The sequence below is a fragment of the Dromaius novaehollandiae genome, chromosome 14 (assembly GCF_036370855.1).
Source record: "Dromaius novaehollandiae isolate bDroNov1 chromosome 14, bDroNov1.hap1, whole genome shotgun sequence".
Taxonomy (NCBI): domain Eukaryota; kingdom Metazoa; phylum Chordata; class Aves; order Casuariiformes; family Dromaiidae; genus Dromaius; species Dromaius novaehollandiae.
Genome location: NC_088111.1, coordinates 262,056 through 275,527, shown reverse-complemented (window position 1 = coordinate 275,527; position 13,472 = coordinate 262,056). Strand labels below are relative to the sequence as shown.

Sequence of the window (13,472 nt, the reverse complement as noted above, 5' to 3'; positions counted from 1 at the left end):
ATGGGCCGGGATGTGCAGCAGTTGGGCGTCCAGCTGTCTGTTATTGCTGTGGTGCTCTTTGGTGGAGGAAGAGGGAGAGGTAAGAGGAGATCTGGAACAGGTGTGTGCTTGGAGAACGTACGCATGCACCTTCTCGTTTTTGTGCACGCTCCCTAAAGAATGCAATACGACAGCTCGTGACTACCTGCTCTGTCGCACCAGGAGCTGGCACAGCTCCTGGGCAGTGTCCTGCCTGGAGAACTGAGAAGGTACTGTTGTTCCTAGCTCCCAGGACAAGCTGGGCAGCTGAAAAAACATAGCCACGGCTCAAGGTCCCTGCCCTAAGATCTTAGACTCATCTCATGCAGTGAAGTGCCGTACAAGAGAGGAAGACTATTGTGAGGAAGGATAGATGAGGCATCGGTAAAGGAAGTGCTAGCAAGCCATACTTTTTACGTATGTTTGGGAGACAGTGAGGTCTCATCGGGCGACGCATGAATGCAGCTGTAGTCTCCTTCCTCTGCAGAGTTCCCTGGCAGCCTCAGCTGTCTGAATAACTACGTGAACACCGTGAGCTGCAGGTGGGCGGTGGAGGAGCCCGTGGGCGAGGGACCCTTCCATCTGCATTTCACAAAGTAAGAGCTGCACGCGAGTGCCATCCCCGGCACGGGCAGGACCACGCAGCAGCGAGGGTGGCCTGGGCCGCGTGCGGGCTCCGCTCTGCTGCGGCCGAGCCCCACGCCGAGAGCGCGACGGGCTGCCCCCGGCCCCGCACCCGCCACAGCAACCGCCCCCTCCGCGGGGCCGTGGCGGAGGCCCGGGGTCGCAGCACCCGCCGCGGGGCAGCCCAGCGGCCGGCATCCCTCCGACGACGACGACGACGGCCTCTCGGGCGCGTGCGCCCCGCCGGCCGGGGGCTCCCGGGACCAGTCCTGCACAGGGTTGCCTGGTCGCCTCTTGGAATCGCTCCGGGCCTTGCGGCCTATAAATTAAACTCTTAGTGGTTTAATCTAAATTAGTTTAAACAGATTTTTGAAAGCCTAGGAAGTTATAAGCTTTAATAACAGGTTTAGAATGCAATTTTCACCTCTAACAAAAGAAATCTGGTGAATAGTTTGCTAGGTGGTAGGATGATAAACCTCGTGATATGCTCATTTAAGAGAACACGTTTAACTACATAATAAAGCTGTCTCGGCTGCAGACAGCTAGTGACTATTACATGAGGGTATGCCACTGACATTAGATGCCTCCTAGTTATTGTATGGTTAAGTGAAAAATAGTATGATGGCTCTAATTGACATTGGATTGTAAGCGTATGAAATAATGCCAAGCTGATAAGTTATGGTATCCCAGTTTATTGTGGGGTCACAGGCAACACGAATAATTTGCTAGTAAAGAGTTACACTAGATGGCTTGGTATTAAATGGTTGTTCTTTGTAGATACTTCCCCAAAATGATGCTTTGATTCTGTCATTCATCTTGCTCTGCCATGCTGAAGCTTGCGAATATAGAAAACAAACCAGCCCTGGACATGTTTTGCTGTCAGTACTGGTTCGCTCATAGTGAAAGAGGTTTTAACGGGCATCTTGCTAGCTGCGTGCTCTGCCCGGCTAGCTCCTGCCCCGCGTTTGTCCAGCCCTCCGGCGCGAGCCGCGGGCAGCACAGGGCTCTGCGCAGCTGGGGGCCGTGTCACCGCCAGCCCCTTCAGCCCTGCTGTTGGCCAGCCCCGGTGCAGCTTTTGCTGCTGTCTGCACTGAGGGGCTCACGCTCTCCCTGCACCCGGTGCTGTGCCGAGCTGACACCCATCTTTCATAAATTAATCATACGACAAGAGAAACTTTCAGCCCTTTTGTTCTTTTAGCCTCTGGTCAAAGGGCCAAAATGCCAGCTGCAAACTGACTGCCAGAGAGAGCATGCAGAATCAATACCACTGCACAGTCCGCTTAGCCAGCCAGATCTTGGAAACAGACGGTTACAGGGTCTCCCTCCAAGGCAACTTCTTTGGGAGCAATCACACGTACATTACCTTTCCAGAGTACAGCCCCCGCCAGCACAGTAAGTATGAGCCGGGGCGGCTGTGGGCGGAGGGTCTGCCAGCAGCTTTGCAATGGGTCTGAAATACTCAGTGGTGGAAAAGGATGTCTCGAACACTACAAGTGAAAATAATGGAAACAAGCCAGCCCACCCATCCCTGGAAAGCGTGCTGCCAGGCTTTGCCAGTGAGGATGCAGTCCCAGCGTGTCTCTGTCCTGCCCTCTCCAGGGCTTCAGAGAGGGCTGGCTTTGGAGCAGCTTTCAGGGATGCTTGTCTGCATCCAGTGTGTTTGTGTCATGGATTATGATTAGTCTTCTCCTATGTACAATTGGATTGCCTCTGTGCTTGCTTTTTCCAAAGAAATTAAGTCATGGGCCTGGTCCAAAGTCCCATGGCTTGGTACTCCAGAGAAATGCTCTAGTATTTGAAATCTCAGCCTCTGTGCTAGCTGGAAGAGCAGAATGTGACATCCAGAGTGGTTCTGTGCTTGCAGAACTATCCCCAGGGGCTATTTCTGTGGCTGTTTTGACCCACCCCTTACGTGGTCTACTGCTGGTCTCAGTATTGCTGCTTAAAGCCAGGTTTATCTTCCAAGATTTCAGTCAGCTTAGGAACATGCATGTCCTTCTGCTCTGTTCCAGTCCCAAACACTGTGAATAATATACCTCTCTGTCTGCAGTAAAGCTTGATCCACCTTCGAACCTCCAGGCCAACATCACTGCCAGCAAGTGTCAGATATGGTGGAGCGTGCCATGGTACCTCAGTGAAATTCTTCAATATGAGTTGCAGTATAAGGAGCACAGCACATCCTGGGAGGTAACTGGATGAGCCATGCACTGACCTGCCTTGCTCGTTGGGTCCAATGCCCTTGCCACTCAGCTCAAGGCCTTCTTGCGGCTGGTTGCTTTGAGCTGGCCTTTTTGACTTTCCACATCAAGATTGAAGGATTTTATATAAAACATCAATATGGAAGATCAATAAATCTTTCCCTCCTTAACCCTGCGTTCAGAAGCCATCCCATCATCATCCAGGCCCTCTTCTTGATTCCAAGAATAGAGGGTTTGGCGAAGGGGAGGTGGGGAAGAAAACACACGGTTACTCAAAGACCAACCCTTCTCTCAGCCTTGTTAACAGAAATTCTTCTCTAATAATTTGCAGACTGCATTGAACAAAACACCAACCAGTTCACTGCCACAGATAGAAATTGAAGCCACAGAGTTTCGCGGCGGTATCACTTACATTGCAAGAGTTCGTTGCAAAGTTTCTGAAAATGAGGGTTCTTACCATAGTCAGTGGAGTGAGTGGAGCCAGACAACACTGTTTCAAAGAGCAGGTACAAACAATGTTGTCTTTACCTTAGTTCACGTCTTCCCATGCCCAAATTAATTCTTAAAAATTGGGGGGAAAGATAACTAGTAAGATGAAGCTTTTTAAATCGAACCAGCTTCCTTCAAGCTTTTATAACAAAAATCACTTTCAAGATTTTAGCAGCCTGTTTCATTAGCATTACTTAGTTGTTTAGGGGCCTATCTTGACTTCTAGGTTTTTTACTAATTATTTTTGTGCTGATTCTTTTCCCTAGGTATTCCACAACTGTCTGAAAAGCTCTTTAATACTAGAACTGTGCAGTTCTTGTCTATTCCTCTGAGTTTTGTTACCGTGCTCTACGTATTTTGGAACTGCAAGCTTTCCTCAAGGTATGCCATAGTTTTCTATTAAGTTCCCCTTGACTTTTATAGCCCAGGGAAGGTAAATTAAGCGTTCTCATATCCAGTTTGCTCCTTGCTTCTGCTGCACAGGTGGACAACGATAGTTAATGACCCACCGTTCAGCGATTAGGGAGAACAAAGTGCTTGGCACCCAAACTCAGCTCAAAGGCCGGGGCTGAGGCTATGGCCTCTTAGAGGTAAAGGAATTTAAACCTATGGAAATCTTGGGTTAAGTTTTGCGTAGGTAAATTAGAAGTGCAAGTAAACAGCAGTCCATAAAGGTAGTCAAACTGATGTAGACATTAAACTATTTGTAACACACCTGCCAATAGTCAGTATGTAAAATACCAGTATAGGCAAACTGCACAGACTTAGGTTCTGTGTTTCTTGGGTTCTGGGACCAACGTGTATGAAGAAAAGTGTCTCTAATGCCTTGGTTCAACTCTTCTCTACGATCTTTTATGCTAGTAGACCAAAGGCTGACCTCCCACCTCTTCTCTTCCTGCCTCAACATATATTATTATGCTCCATGAACAGGTAGCCCTGAGAGAAACAGAATGCATGATGTCCATACAATAGGAGATTTCACAAAATACCCTCTAGTAAAGAGACTAAAATGTATGGCACAACTTCTCTATCTAAATGTAATGAAACTACCACTTTTTAAAGCACTTCCAGCAACAGTGGTTTGGATCAAATAAGTTGCTTAAACAAATGCATAAATAGCTCAGTGCATGTAATGAGTAATAGACTAGTATTAAGTTTGCAGCATGTACCATTCCTCAGAAACCCTTGAGAAGAGTGCACATAAGGTTAGAAACATTAAATACACGTACAAGTGGCAGCTGTGCAAATGCATACCTGTAAGATGTCCAGAGCTATGTGAAACCAGCTTCTACCGTAATCTTTCCAAGAGAAATGCAGAGCTTTCCTCTAACCAGTGTACTATATCATTGAGACGCAATATGGAACATTTCTTTGGCTTTTGATTTTTAAAGTGTTTTCTTATTTCAGGGCAAAAAGCCTCTCCTGCCTTAACATTCCCACACCAGCTGCCTTCTTTCAGCCACTCTATAATTTGCACAATGGGAATTTTAAGGTAAGAAGTAAATTTCATTTCTTTTTTATGATTGTCAGTTCACAAGGGGAGGATTTTTCTTTTCTAGGATTAATCATTCTAGCTGCTGAACAGAGTTTCTGACACATGGCTCTGCTCTTTCTGGGATTTTACTGTTTCTCACTCAGTTTCCTGCCTTTGCATGCAGACTATACTAGCAGAGCTGCTGTCTAGGGAAACAAAACCCCTCCAGTCACTCAGTTCCTTATCCATCCACCATCTGCATTTGTTCTATATCCCCAGGATCTTTCTACACAGAACCAATAACTAATGCTTTCAATCTGCCCCTTGTTCAGCCAGATAAAACGGTACCTGAGCAGAGTATGCAGAAGGTACTTACTCTAGCTTATTAAATCCAGTTCCCCTTTCATAGAGAGACAGATATTTTGTCTGTCAGGTGGAAGAAACAAGATCAAGAAAGCCCCAGTCTCCTTCTCTTTAACTGATGGCTTCTCCTTTGTAGCAAATCAGCATTGCCTCCTTCCTCCAGTATGTTTCCCTCCTGGCCTTTCCTGATATTGGAGGTATGTTGGAATGGACCATTCATGTTCCCCCTGTAGTGAGATTGTCTCTGAAAATTGGCTCTAAATCTAACCACAAAAGACAGAACAGATCCAATTCACAGAAACAGCAAAAGCTAAGAAGCATCACTAGCGCGTTTGCCTTCTCATCCACCACCTTCTGATACCCACACTGACTGCAAAAGGTGCTCCCCGTCTTTGTAAAGCCGAAGCAATACAAGCAGCTTGCAGTGTATTCTGGAATCTTGAAAATTTTCTTGTTGTGAAATCTTCTCTCAGGACAAATGGAAGCTAGATTCTTCACACTCTCACTCTAACTTTGCCCAGTAGATTTGCACCAAACCTCTGGGCTACTGTGCCAAAGCCATACAGAAATAGGATTTACTTTGTAAATTCCACCTCTAAGCAAATGTCCTGAATGTATTGATCCTTTCACTAGGACTGGGTTGGACGTGATGAGGCCTGTGGCCAACTCAGAGGAGAAGAGGCCAGCAACACAAACAAAGTGCCTGCTGATGGGATTTCTGGACTAAGCACCCAAGATATGATTTCCCAGATCTCCTTGAAATCTATGGAAAGCACAAATCTGGTTGCTGCAGAAGAAAATTTTGCATTTACCTCTGCTCCCAGCCGGCAGTATGTCCCCAGCAGGTATGTGGGAGCAGAAGAGATAGAAGTGAGGCTGGCGCTGTTGCTTGCACAAAACCATGCTGATGATACAGTTGGTCTGAAAATCTCTGAAATAATTAAAAGCAACCTTGATAGCCCTAACATGGAACAGAATCATTCCTCTCACTTGCAGCATCTAGAGGGTGACTTCCTGATGCTTCAGGAATCTTTGGAGATGGCAAATGTGTCCTTCAGCAGTAGTGACTATTGCACCTTGTGTGACAATGGCACCACAGGAGCTTTGATTCCTGCTGAACTACTGAAGCTCTCTGAAGGCAGTGGTCTGGTCAAACACCAGAATGAAGAGAATGATATTCCCTGAAGAATGCTGCCTGCAAGGGTCTGTGCACTGTCCTCTCCCCTCTCCACACATCTCCCCAAACAGCTTAAATGGAGACTGCACAGACAGGCAATTACAACAAAGTATTATTTTTAGTCAAAAAAATCTTTTTTTAAATTTTAACTTCAAAATTAGGTTGTGACCAGCTGCTCTGGCCAGCAAATACTACCCCTGCCATTGCAAGGCCTGACCACAGTAACATCTGCTGTCTCGGGGGAGATGTGACCATGCCCTTCCCTACACCAAGCACCTGGTCTAAGAAGGCAGCAGCAGACCTGTGCTGTCTTTCCCCTGGAAGAGCTACTACAATTCCGTGCCTCTCCCGGCCCTGCCAGATCATGATTTCCTCGTGAGACGGAGCAGCTCTGCACTGCTCTCAGCACACCGTTCTTCGCCTCACTGCAGACCTGCTTAACCCGACAGCTACTGTATCCTGCTGGAAGGAGGAGCAGCAATATTCACAATGTGCTGAACCGTGATTTAAAATCCATCTTTATTCTTAAAACTATGTATGATTCTTGATTAAAAATGATTTTTTTTTTTTTTTGCTAAAGGTGCATTTTGCTTCTTAATATTACATTGACTTAAAATGGCTTCTGATTTCCTCAGAATTTATAATTACAACATCTAAAGATATTCAGATAGTGGGCTTTGTTCTTTACTCATGTGAACAGATGTAGCTTCTTGTTTGCAGTGATGGAGCCCCGTCTGCTGCTTTGACTCCTAACAAAAACTTGTTCCAAGGTTAATGTCAGGGCTGATCTGATAAAAGTGGAGAAAGGTGAAAAGCAAGAACAGGCCAGGCTCACTGCCCCTCCAAGGCTTTTCTTATCTCTCCAGAACTGACCAGTGCTTTGTCCATCTGCCCAACAGGAACAGCCAGTCCTGGCCAGAGCCTAACTGCCAGGATTTTTACTTTCTGCCTTAGAAACGGGAAACCCTGTGTATGGTTGATCTCGCACCAAGCGGGTCCCCGGGCTCAGCGGCTGCAGCAGGCATGCTCGCAGCGTACCCGTGCAGCCGTGCCGCGTGGCACAGACAGACGCCACTCGCACGCTCCTGCTCTCCTCTTCGGGAAGGCTTCCCAGGTCGCTGCGGTGACGGACCGGTTTGCCCTTGGGCTGCTTTTGTTGACACAGAGAAGGGCTTCAGTTCCGAGTCAGGACCAAGCTTGGCCAGCTCAGGCGCAAGGCTGCCGCGGGAGGTCTCCGCCTGGGAGAAAAGAGGCGTCGGATCGAGCCTCCCCGCTCGGCTTCGGCGACAGCCCCAGAGGAACCGGCAGCCGCTCGCTTTCCGTGTTCTGAGCACGGGGCTTTTCAGAGTCCTCTCTCTGATGGAAAAGATGTCCCTTTCTGGTCCTTTGTGCTTTTTATCTTGTTCTAAAAACAATCTTCAAGGGTGCTCTCTATACTTTGCCACAGTCTGATGATAGGAGAAAAATCTGATGCTACTATCACTGTCAGTTGCTATAATTTCCTCTGGAGAAGAAAAACAGTAAAGCAATGCCGTATGTATGAAGGTTCTTGGTGCTTTCAAGCTTTCTATATCCCTAGTCTGGTTTGATTGTAGTGTCCCATATTGAAGTAATGCTTCCTGAAATCATCAAATGGATTCTGTTTTCAGAATAGAAGAATTTCTGCACCAGTTTCATGAAATTTTGTTCACTTAATATATTCATATGAAACTGAAGTCACTATGAACCATTCTTTAATTGGAATATATTTCTCAAAAAAAAAAAAAAAAAAGTCATACCATTTAAAATACCCTTACTGTTTTTAATGGGATGATTTAAGGAGGTCACAACCTTCTCACGTAGACAAAGCCTCAGTATTGCCCAGAATATCTGTGTACCCTGTGTCCTGAGCTCCGAGAAGGCACAAAAAAATAGCTATTCTAGACTGGCAAAAGGAGAGTGGGAACAATTATATTAAAATACAGGAGCAAGGAGCAGCAGATCAGATTAGGAAAGGGAGAACATAAAATCTGGACTAATGAGATAGAGAAGCAAAAGCAAGCAGAGAGATTGAAGGTACTTGGGAAACGACTTGACAGAAATAAAAAGTCAAAGGTGCTGCTGCCTGTGTCCTTCAGGCCAGGATAAGAAGAGTATAAGAACACAGTCTGAAGATGATAACAGGTTGATGGTTAAAAGGTCTGAAGAGATATTGCATCATCAGTGGTTCTCCAGGTGAAGGTCTAACCACTTTGAGCTTTTTTTTTTTTTTTCCTACTTTTATGGACCTACTTACAAAATGGGAAAAGCATGAAGAGGAACGGGTGCCATAGAAAATGTTAGTTGTTGTCGGAAAAACTAACAAATGCTTCCTCTTTGCAGTTAGGTCATTGGAAAAATCAAAGCCTCATTTTTAGACTCTACCAATGAAAAACTACTAAATTTCTAGAAAAGCAGTATGTAAGCACCCAACTTCCATTTGCTTTGTTTGTTTTTTCTCACTTTTGGTCTGGTGCTAGGATCAAACTATGGTGTTTCACAGCTTCTTCCGGATTCTCTGAACTGTTCTAGGTTTTTGGGGGGTGGGAGGAGGGTGTCTTTAAGTGTGATATACATGCAGCCAGTGGAATATAGAGAACTTTCATCTAGTAAGCGACGTACTGCAGGTTCTGGTCAAGCCTTCAAAGTCTTATGTTGCTTGGGACTACCGAGCACGTGCTGTCTATTACCTGCACCAGAACAAAGCAGTCAGTCTTTTTCCCTTTCTTTTCTTCCTCTGAGTTTTGCTAAAGGAAACTTTAGAAGGCATTTAAGAAATGCTTGTAAGCCACTAAGGAGTTGAAAACATTCTGTGACAAAGGTTTTATTTGTTCGTTGTACTTTTTTATTACCTGCTAAACTGAGTAAAGTAAAAGAACTAACACTGTGTGGTTATTCAGAGGTGAATAAAGCAGAGGAATTCATGCAAGCTGTGATTTTTTTCAGAAGTTAATGCCCAAGAACTTTCAAAAGTAATTTACCTATAGTTTGGAAACCACCAGCTATATCAATCATTGAACAGAAAAAAAGCAAAAGTTGGTTTAAGGACATCACAGGAGAAGTAGGAGAGGGAAGAAGTAAGTGCCTTCCCTATTCTGCAGACCAAAGCACTATGCCAGTGATGCTGCTACCTCCATCAGCAGAGAAGGGGAGAAGAAAGTTCCTGGGTGCAGATGTATTTCACAGCCAAGGGGGACCAGCTTGGCAAGCTATCCCATGGCCTCCAGCACGCGAGTGCCAGCGTAGCTCTGCTGGCTGCCCACTCAATAGCTATTCCTCTGCGAAACACACGTTCCCCAGCACGGGTGATGGACGCTGCGTCTCTGTCGGACACGCAGCTGTTTAGTCATCTCCATGCTCGTTCCAAGAAGGAGTGACGGGACGACTGAGGTGTGTGTTTCTCAACAGCGCAGGTACCGCAGCGCTCTGGGCGCAGCCAACGTGAGGCAGCAGCTCTCGCCGGCTGTGCCCTCTCGGGGAGGACGGCTTCTCCTCCCAGTGCGGTGGCTCATGCGTCGAAGCACAGCGCAAGCATCGATTACAGGTGCTGGATGCTCACAGCCGTTCCCTGCAACGTCCAGTTGAAGCTTCAGGGCCCAAGATCCTTGATCTGCAAACTCCTGCGCAGAGAAGCAGAAGCCTAGCCTGTACAAGCAATCCTTTCCTCTTGTGACGGCTGAGAAATAGGCCAAGAAAGCCATTAATCTCATCCTGGTTAAGTAAGCAGATGGAAGGAGAGTAATTCTGGAGACAAGGGAAACAAGCTTTCTGTTTTAATTTCTTTCTTTTTTTTAATATGATCATTGTGTAAGCGCAAGACCGCGAGTGCTGGTTAGACTCGGAGCAGTGCCCGCGGGCAGCCCGAGCGGCCTGTTGCTCTGCTCCCCGACCCCGTGTGCTGCTGCAGGCGCCGCTCCCGAGAGCACGGCCTCGGCCCCGCCAGCCTCCCTCCCCGGCGCCTGGCCTCGTTCGGCGGTGGCCGTTCGCACGTTCGCTCGTGCACGCGTTCTTCCAGCCAATGAAATCGCTGAAAGTTAAAAATAGTCTGTTTAATCTTCCGTAATTTAATCTAATCTATAGATCTGTTCCTGCTAGAGGCTCTACAGCAATTCTGAAAAGAGACATGCTAATCAAGTACGGAGATCTAAACTATTAGTTTTAAAGCGAGAACCGTAATATTTGATGTTATACAGATTTCTGTACTGGTGATGGTAATTGGAAAAGGCTGTGCTTTTTGTGGTAGGCAAGGGCGTCTACACAGGCTTGTTTTCTTTTTCTACAGCAGCCCAGTCAGGGATAAATTTGCAGTGTGGAACTGCAGCACTTGGATTGCTTCCCCCTTGATGTTCATAAAAAAAGCGACTTAACTGGCATAAATCCCGAACGCTAGCATCAAACCTTATCATTTTAGGGGTGGTGCACAAAGCGCTCTGACCAGCGCTCTCCCCCTCTTCGCTGCGTGTCGGCGCGCGGGCGCCCGGGTGCCGCCCGGCCCAGCAGCGCAGCGGCAGCGTGCGGTCCCGCGGGCCCCATGCCGTGCGGCTTCCTGAGCCGAGCTGGCTCACGTGACGCCTAACGCTATGGTGCCAGAGTGCAAAAGAAACGGTCGTTACAGTCTAAATGCAAGTAACAATTTAATTTTTCTTTTATATGATCTAACACGGTCTGCCAAATGCTGAACAAGCTGTCAGCCACAGACAGGGCTAAATAAAGCGTCAGTTCAGGAAAGGAATCTGGGCATCAGTGTGGACAACTCAGTGAGGACTTTTCTGCAATATACTTCTACACTAAAAAAACTGACAAGCAATAGATGTCATCGGAATGAGATTCAGAGTACAAGAGAAAAATTATGAATGCTTTTATATAAAGGAATAAACACACCTCATCTGATTGCTACATACAGGACTGGTGGCCCGTCTTTACTGAGAGGTAGCAGTTTTCAGCAACTCGTAGCGGTTCCCAGAGCTTGGTGTATTGCAGTGGGCGATGCACCGGGGGCAAGCACACAGGTGATACAACCTTTTGACTCCTAATACCAGTTTCTTCCTTATACAATTAAAGATCATATAGGCCATTTAAAGAGTACTAATCCCTCACATCACTGTCCCTTGCCTTCATGCCCTAAAAACTGTGTTACTGCTACAACCAAAGTGAACTTTGTGTCTGCTGAAGATAAGAATAAAGTAAGATATTTCATCAGCATCCTGGGGGCGGAGAGGATGGGATGCATCTGTCCCTGGCTGAGAAACTTTGGGCTAGCTCTGAGCAAAGAGGCAAGCGGGGCCCTGCGTGCACCAGCAGCCTTCATTGGCCTCGCGGGCCCCCGCCACCAACCACCACTCACGCGCGACGGGAGCCCCACGGACACGCTGGCCTGGGTCCCCTGGCCGGTCACAGGTGTAGGGGTGCCGCCTCCGCCCGTCCCGGGGGACCCGGGTCCTGCACCACAGGGAGCTTATCTCCCGTGTGCCCCCGGGGCCGGGGCCACTGTCGCACCGTGTCCATGCCTGCTGCCAGCACCAGGCTCTGCCCCGCAGGTGGGCTCTGCGGGGTTGCACCGTGCCGGGCGAGGGGCTGCTGGTGCAGGGCTGCGTGGGTATGGGTGCGCACACGCATGTGCACTCGCACACAGTGCACGGGACACGCACGCGTTCACGCACACACACACACACACACACACACACACAGATGCGCACAGATGCGCACAAATGTGCATACACAGGCCCACGCATGCATGCACACACACAAGCACACATACACACACAAAGATGCACGCACGTGCACATGCATGCATGCACACGTGCGCACGCGCACACACACACACACGCACACACTCGCGCACACTCATGCACACTCACGCACACTCACTGCCAGGCGCTTTGGCAGCGCTGCCTGCCGCGTCCTGCGGCATGTCACTGCCCTCTGCTGCACGGGCTCTTTCCACCGAGCTGCTGCCTGTGACTATCCCATGGGCCTTTCTAAAATGCTTTCGTTGGTCCAGTCTGAGCTACTAAATAACTTCCAAAATCCTCCTCAGCTTGGTATTTATGTGTCTGTCACCTACTGCCTGTCGCCAAAGCTGCACACGGTTCTTAAAATTCATCTTTGCAGAGAGAAGCGTCTGGCTGAGCATCGCCCCTCTCCCAACGCTGCAGCAAGCTGTCCTCCACAGGACTATTCGTTATTTGTGCTAGGAGAGGAGTTAGTATATTAATAGTTTACTGGAATACTGTGTATTCAAAAAAATCTGGTCACCCATGGTCTTGACATTAACTGATGCCGCAACATCTTTTTCTTTCTTTTTTTTTTCTTTTTTTTTTTTTTTTGCAATAAGGGAAAGACGTACTTTACTGTCTCTCCTTGAATAATCATAAAACCACAGTAATTTTCCAGACTGACAATTGTGGACCATAGGAATACAATTTAAATTATCCTAAAAATAGGCTCTCTATAGACAGAGAGAAAAGGAAAGATAATTTGGAGATACCTCATTTAATTGTCTACTTTTTACAAGTGTCAAAGATCTCTCTTATGTTACTGTTAAAGGTGAAAGACTAAATCAGTTACACCTGCTTTGTGAATTATATTTATACTACTACTATTACTTCTGTTGATTTCATTTCTTTCCTGTGTTTTGCAGAGAACTAGCTCCCTATTTTCATTCTCTTGATATAGATCGCTGCACGCTGCTGCTTATTTTCCAAAGATAAGTTTGTTACTTAAAATAAAACTACATTTGAAAAGTAGTAGTTTGTATTGTTAGAATGTCCTCCACAGCTTCTAGTGCTTGCATTATGAAAGACAAATACACACATCAAGTGCTTAGTAAAAACACTCTCGCAGAAATGAACTGCAGTTGTCAGAAAGTAAACCGGCATTTTTACAGGCATGTTGGTTCAGGCACGCCTGAGGCTAACACAGGTATTTTACTACACTCTGTCTCAATTTAGTGGTCATGTGACAGATGGAGGTGAGCACCCAGTACTGCAGAGGAATGTATTTGCACTTGAATATATAGTTGACTCCTGAAAATTACAAAGACATTTCTCTGAGTGATAGTGTTGAGGGTGTAAAGCCTTGCAGAGGGGGCAGCTGCTAGTAACCTTGGTGG

The 13,472-nt window shown here is 46.9% G+C and overlaps 1 protein-coding gene across 1 annotated transcript; it reads left to right on the top strand.

Annotated features, from left to right (window-relative positions):
- On the top strand, positions 1-7,276 carry LOC112991429 (interleukin-9 receptor-like). The gene is made up of 8 exons (XM_026113903.2): positions 1-79; positions 506-614; positions 1,841-2,034; positions 2,693-2,829; positions 3,172-3,346; positions 3,596-3,710; positions 4,737-4,821; positions 5,800-7,276. Exons 1-8 carry the CDS (start codon positions 1-3, stop codon positions 6,349-6,351), a joined length of 1,446 nt encoding a protein of 481 aa, XP_025969688.2. The 3' UTR covers positions 6,352-7,276.
- Positions 7,277-13,472: the final 6,196 nt, after the last annotated feature.

Bases quoted from the DNA above. Each gene is read 5' to 3' on its own strand.
- LOC112991429 (XM_026113903.2), top strand. From the start codon at position 1: ATGGGCCGGGATGTGCAGCAGTTGGGCGTCCAGCTGTCTGTTATTGCT. The intron at 2,035-2,692 runs GTAAGTATGAGC...CTCTGTCTGCAG, and splicing joins GTACAGCCCCCGCCAGCACA to TAAAGCTTGATCCACCTTCG. The intron at 3,711-4,736 runs GTATGCCATAGT...TTCTTATTTCAG, and splicing joins AACTGCAAGCTTTCCTCAAG to GGCAAAAAGCCTCTCCTGCC.